Source organism: Chiloscyllium plagiosum, unplaced genomic scaffold (genome assembly GCF_037043375.1).
Source record: "Chiloscyllium plagiosum isolate Xiang-an unplaced genomic scaffold, Cpla_swu_hap1 HiC_scaffold_48, whole genome shotgun sequence".
Classification (NCBI taxonomy): domain Eukaryota; kingdom Metazoa; phylum Chordata; class Chondrichthyes; order Orectolobiformes; family Hemiscylliidae; genus Chiloscyllium; species Chiloscyllium plagiosum.
This window is the reverse complement of record NW_028270186.1, coordinates 20599013-20605870: the sequence shown is the minus strand read 5'-3', so window position 1 is coordinate 20605870 and position 6858 is coordinate 20599013. Positions and strand designations below refer to the sequence as shown.

Below are 6858 nucleotides of genomic sequence, written 5' to 3'. Positions count from 1 at the left end.
ACTTGTTTGCATATTTTATTTCTTAACTATCGGCACCCCCTTATGTACAGGATTCCGAGTACATATTTTTTAATTCTCACTACCCTAGATTTTCAAATGTCGATTTATTTGGAAGTAGCTGTTCCCAGTTGATATTTTCCAAATCTGGTCTCATGATATAGAGATTGACCTTCTCCCGATTTAGACTCTTAGCTTCTGCATTATCCTTATGTGTTTCAACAATGACATTGAAATTTACAGAATTATGTCGCTATACCCCAAAATGCTTGCCCACTTGAGCAGGTTCATTCAGTTGCATTCGACCTAGCGCTGCCCCGTCTGCAGTAGGATTATGCACTTTTTGACATAAAGAACTTGCCTGAATGCACTTTAGAAGACCCACCACGTGTAATAATTCCGGACAAAGGGAAGTGGAGGTAATGTCAGCAAATTTCAAATTCCCTACAATTGTATAATTATACTCTTACTTCTCTCATATCGTTCGATAATTAGCATGCAATATACTGCTCTCTCTCCGTCTTAATCTTTCGAATCCTTTGGAAAAGATGCAGCAGATAAATCAGCCTTTTCTTTTATTTCTAAGATCTACCCAGATCACCTCATTTCAGACTCGTTTCCACTGTCCTCCCTCATTATTGCAGTGATGGCTTTCTTTTCAAGAATGCAAAGTGCCCAGCTCTCCAACAATATCATTAACCTAACCACAGCTAAAAAATACTGTACCATGGAATTTTGAGCTTTCAATGCTACCCTTGCTTTAACCACATCTGAGTTAGGATCAAACGAAAAGTTTGCAAAGGGTGTGGGGCGAAAGAAATCATGAGTCACTGAACAACAGCATGCAGGGAGAGTAGGCAATTTGTCAGACGAGTGTTCTGTTCACCTCTATCATAAGAGAGTTTGACAGCATGAGCAAAGATGTTTTGTTCAATGGCATAGAGACATCACATGGTGTGTTTTATGCAGCTCTGCCCCCCCTTACCAAAGTAATTATATATTTAATGTAGAGGTAGAGCAGCTGAATTTCACCAGATACATTACTTGAATTCTTAGACTGTCGGATAAAGAAACTGAATTGTTTTCGAGTTTAGAGGAATGAGTGAAAAAACTTTAGAATCGTAAAACGATCTTCAATGGATGGGCAACCAATGTACAGAGGATGAATGAACAGCTAAATGGTTTAGAGTCAGGGACCATGCTGTTAATAAAGACGTTAGAACTATGACGAGGAGTAACTTATTCCCACAGAGAATAATAAATCGTTGGAATTCTGCCCCGAAATTTGTGAAAACCTAATCACCGTGGTGGTACAGTGGCTCAGTAGTTAGCACTTCTGCCTCACTGCCCCAGGGACCCGAATCCAGCTGCGGGCGGCTACCTGCATGGAATTTGTACATTCTTCCATTGCTTGCATGGGTTGACTCCGAATGCTCGAGTTTCCTCGTACAATTCAATGATGAGCAGGTTAGATAAATTGGCCGCGCTAAATTGCCCGTAGCATTCAGGGACTTGGAAGGCTAGGTTCATGAGTAAGGGGCAAATGTACAACAATAAGGTAGTGGAATGGGTCTTGGTGGGGTACCCTTCAGAGAGTCGGTGCGGACATGTTGTGCTGAAGAATGTGTTGGCACTCAGTATGGATTGCATACTCTAAAATAAGTTCAAGACAAATTGGTAGATATTTAATGACTACTGCAGTCAAGGAGCAACGTCTGGTATATGACCAGCCATCATGGGGAATTGCAAGACGGGATCGCTGTGTTTTGGGTCGGGGTATCTACATCAGCATATATGCGTACTCATCTCTTTTCTTTCTGAACATTGGCTCACTGCCTTATTTCCATTACCTAAACTATTTCCTGATTTCTGGGTTGCCTGTGACATCCTAAAACATGGTGAACTGCTTCGGGACAACCCAGTAGCATCGGCGTCCATTTTCTCCCTTTACGAAACATAGCTGTACACTTGTAATGTTCCAGTGTCTACCAAACTCCGATCTCATTACTTTTATGGTTGTAAACGTTTTAATGTTTCCTCACCGAACATCTTATCTTTCCTGGATAAACATATTATTTTCTGTGATTGAGAGGGTTTTCGATTGAAAGCAGTTAACTAAATTTGTTTGTTTAGTCACTATCACTAATGTCAGTCTTGATGAATCATAATTGCGTCACTGGAGCGTGACACATATGTATTAATCTGATACATCTTTCAACATGTTCACCATAGTGTCAGTGCGAGTAACGTATTCAGCACCAACAGTGCTCTGTAACAAAAGACAAAGAGAGAGGGCGGGAGAGAGAGAGAAAAATCAGATATCATAATCTGTGAATAGTAGATTCGAAAGATGCAGCAATGGATTGGAATATGGCGACAATAGATTGTATTGTTACAACAATGAATTGGAATGCAAGAGAAAATGATTGGAGTGGGATAACAATGATTGAAGATGTGAGCACAGCAGACTGCAACGTTACAACAATGGTTCTGAATGTCAGAACAATAGACTGGAATAGTAAAATAGCGCAGAGGGGTTTCATTGAGACGACAAGTTATTTTTCTGCAAATTTTGATGATATGTTACTAAAGCATCGCATTCGATGGGCACTTCAGACCATTCAATTCATTTATTATCCCATTCTCGCAATTTTTGGCATCCCTGGTAAGTCTTTACAATTTCTATAAATGTGGCATTTATAATGTGCAGACACGGTAGCGTTTCGAGCTCATTGTACAAATTATTGCTAAATGCATAATTGTTCTTGTAATTTACTCCCTGCAATTTGCCACCAGTGAGCAATCTCAGTATCCAAGTTTTAGCGCGGTAAACTTGACTGCATTCACTCAGCTGAGCACTTGTTCATTGAATATCGTAGTTTTTGCTGTTTGTTACAAATGTCATTGCTCTACCGTGGCTTCATCACACACCCTTGAAAGGTTTGCACCATAGAGAGTTCATCCCAATAAAATACAACTGGTTCACTCATATGTACTGTTGTGTGAGACTTTGGTACATGCTCCTGAAATCTGCATTTATACTTAGCAAGAGGAGGCAGAGACAGCAAGAGGCAAGCAACAGATGTGTAAAATTGATTCAAAGAATCCCAAATCGCAGAAGAGACCAGTTGGTCCATTAGATCTGGACTGATCCTCTGAAGAGCATATCTCCAGGACCCACAATCTCCACCCCAACATGCCCCTATAACCCCGCACTAAACGTGGCTAATCCAGGTAATCTGCACAGTCCTGGAACGACTAACCAATTTAGCGTGGATAAAGCACGTAGACTGCATATCCTTGCACTGTGGAAGGAAACCAGATCACTTGTCAGAATTCCCACAGACACAGGGAGCACTTGCAAATTCCACACAGATAGTCACCCCAGCCTGGAATTAAACTCTGGTGTGTCATGCTGTGAGACCACAGTGCTAATGACTGGGCCACCTTGGAGGGAGAAACAGAATTGATGTTTCCAATTCAACGTGACCACACTTTCCATTCTTGGTCGTAGCTCTGAAATCCCCTGGTTATAGTTTGGCACAATATCATGCATACTGAAGATGATATTTATCAGAAGCACTGGAATATATGCAAGGATAGTTTTGATGAACCGAGATAGGCGATTCAAACTCTATTCATTTTCCGATACATCTAATGACCTTGTCCTTTTGTTGGGACATGTTGATGATTAGAACGGTACTATTAAAGTGATTTGCTTCAGGGCATCATGTAAATTATACATACTAGAGCCACTAAGGCTAAGTGATGTAAGGCATAAATGTCGATATTGTTAGCTGGTTCCAATAGAGTAGATCGGTTGTCCAGGATGTTGTCAATTTCTTGGATGATGTTTATGTTGTATACATCCAATCAAGTGGGAATTTTTCCATCACATACCTGATTTAGAAACTAAACTTAGGTGGCTCCATAAATAGCGTTAACACTTTCTGGTTTAGAAAAGATGAGCATTAGTGAATTAGCCTGTTCCCATCACTCCAACGTTGATTCACTGGTAACAAATCAGCATTTCAATAGTGTGCAATTGCCAGGAGTACTCCATAAATATTGAGGAAGGAAATCACTGATCCACGTAAACACACTTACAATCGAAGCTGGGCATGATTAATTAATCTTAGTATTGAATTCCACACATCAAACTTAGTGCATGTAGTTTGTATTATTTGCTGCAATATTTGTTTCAACATAAGAAAGATTTCAGCCTCGGGCATTTTTTATCTCATCTTATATTTCAGATGGTCAGAATGTGAAACATCAGTTCGTCGCACCAGCAGATGATCCTCATTCCAGTAAAATCACTTGCTCATCTCAATCAGTGCAAAAGAAAATTGTTACATTTGCTCTGAGCAGAGTCTATAAATTCACTGTTTACTTTCCTCACAGTTAACATATCAACAATCGTGATCCTGTCCAGGGGAAAGAGTGGTCTCTGCCAATGTATTACTCACTACCTGCTAGCCATGGCAACGGCAGACCTCCTGATCATTATCTTTGACCTCGTTTTACGACACATTCCATTTGTCTACAAGGAGCAATATCACATCTTACATGCCATCCCTGTGTGTAATATCCATGCCATCTTGCTTTACGCAGCCACTGACTGTTCTGTCTGGTTCACCAGCACTTTCACCTTTGAACGATTTGTTACCATTTGTTGTTCAAATCTGAAAACCAGCTTTTGCAAAATGAAAACAACGGCAGTGGTTCTGGGCACAGTGACTGGATTGAGCTGTTTGAAGAACATTTTTTGGTACTTTGTGTATACTGGTCGGTATCGACTGAAAAACAGACCCTGGTTTTGTTGGGTGAAAATGTATGTCAAGCTTTCTCCTGTCTGGGGGGCAATTGAGTTCCTTCACTATGTTCTCACTCCGGGAGTTGCATTTATTCTTATTCTGATTTTCAATGCTTTAACGGTCAGACACATTTTTGTGACAAGCAAAGGTCGCAGGCGACTTCACCATCAGATCAATAGAAAAAGCACCAGAGACCCGGAGATGAAGAATCGAAAGAATTCTAGCATTTTGTTGTTTCTCATCTCAGGCAATTTCATATTATTTTGGTCAGTATCAATGGTGTTTTCCATCAATTCACGAATGGTACTTTTGGGATATCAGTCGAAATCGCTTCCTTTTTTTGTAATGGATTTGGGTTACATGCTCCAGATGCTAAGTTGCTGCACAAACTCTATGATTTATGTTGTGATACATCCGAAGTTCAGAGAGCAGTTGAAGAATATGATGATCTCTCCGTTTGTTAAAATTGTTAAGCATATTTAATGTTGAGACTAATTGAAGCTTTAAACCACCAGAAATGTATTCTGCATAATTTTCACTTCAATCAATATTGCGTATGGTCTGATATCTTTCAATCAAACTTATATGTCTTGGTCCTTTCACCAGAGAATGTATCTCTTTATATGAGCGTGCCTATGATTTTGCATAATTTTCCAAGTGTTCAAGTTTGCATGAGTAGAAACACTAGAAAATGAGAGAGAGGTGCTTGCATATTAAGGTATGCGCTACTCACGAGTGATCACTGTGCCACCGTGCGCTACTCAAAGTGGTTAGCACTGCTGCCTCATAGCGCCAGAGTCGCGGGTTCAATTCCCGCCTCAGGCGACTGACTGTGTGGAGTTTGCACGTTCTCCCCGTGTCTGCGTGGGTTTCCTCCGGGTGCTCCCGTTTCCTCCCACAGTCCAAAGATGTGCAGGTTAGGTGAATTGGCCATGCTAAATTGCCCGTAGTGTTAGGTAAGGGGTAAATGTAGGGGTATGGGTGGGTTACGCTTTGGTGGGTCGGTGTGGACTGGTTGGGCCGAAGGGCCTGTTTCCACACTGTAATGTAATGTAATGCAATGTATAACATGATGAAATGACACGTAGTTTGAGCGTGAAAAACATGATTTGGAATCTGAAGCCTGATACTTACTGAAAGAAATGCAGTGCCTTTAAATCACAGTTGTTTACTGTAAGCTAGAAAAGCAACTAAGTGCAAAATTAGCATTGTAAATAAGCAGTGCCAGGAGCTAAGGAGCATTCATAAACACACACAATATAACAAAATGGTGTACAAATCGTGACTAAGTGTGGAAGTTAAAGATCGCTTCACGGAAGACACAACTGCGTCCAATGCTACGAAGCTGACTGGAATGAGGTTGGAAATATTTGTAAAGCAGAGAAGAGTGATTTTAAAAAAAGATGCGGGGATGGGGAGTGCAGAAAGTCGAATGCAAATATAAATTGGCAAGAAATATTTAGAAAAGAAGATAGCAAGAATTCCTACATGAAAGTAAACGAAAGCAGTAGCTGAAGGAATTATTTATCGATGCAATGTGGTACTGGCGAGTTAATAATGGCAAAAGAGGAATTCGTGTTGATATTGAACAAATATTCCATATCTGTCTTTGTCGATGAAGGCATTATAAAACATCCAAATTAAGAATAATTCAGATACAAAATCAGGAGAAGTTTTCGAAAACAATCGTTATTACTGGTGAAGATTGAACATTGCGCTATACTTTAGAGATGGGTGTGTACTACAAATGTCGGGGGATAGCAGGAGATTGGCACGAGGTAACAATACTCTTCTGAACATTGCGTGCAGGCTAAAGAGTCTAAAAATCCTCCTTCTGAGCTGTAGTAGTTCTGCGATTCTATTCTGACAACTAATAGAACGAAAGGTGAATGAGTTTCATGCAACTAATATCTTGCATTGTAGAATGTTAAAATAAATGTCAGCAAAGATTGTGGAAGATTGTGTGCATTTGTGCACAGTGAAGCCGCCTGACCAAAACTGAAATCAATGGGTATCAGGACGCAAATTCCCCTCTGGTTCTTGG

At 40.4% G+C, this 6858-nt stretch overlaps 1 protein-coding gene across 1 annotated transcript; it reads left to right on the top strand.

Annotated features, from left to right (window-relative positions):
• Positions 1 to 2355: 2355 nt before the first annotated feature.
• On the top strand, positions 2356 to 5297 carry LOC148135735 (putative G protein-coupled receptor 139). The gene is made up of 2 exons (XM_087984332.1): positions 2356 to 2662; positions 4402 to 5297. The coding sequence occupies exons 1-2, from the start codon at positions 2356 to 2358 to the stop codon at positions 5295 to 5297; spliced, it is 1203 nt and encodes a 400-aa protein (XP_087840458.1).
• Positions 5298 to 6858: the final 1561 nt, after the last annotated feature.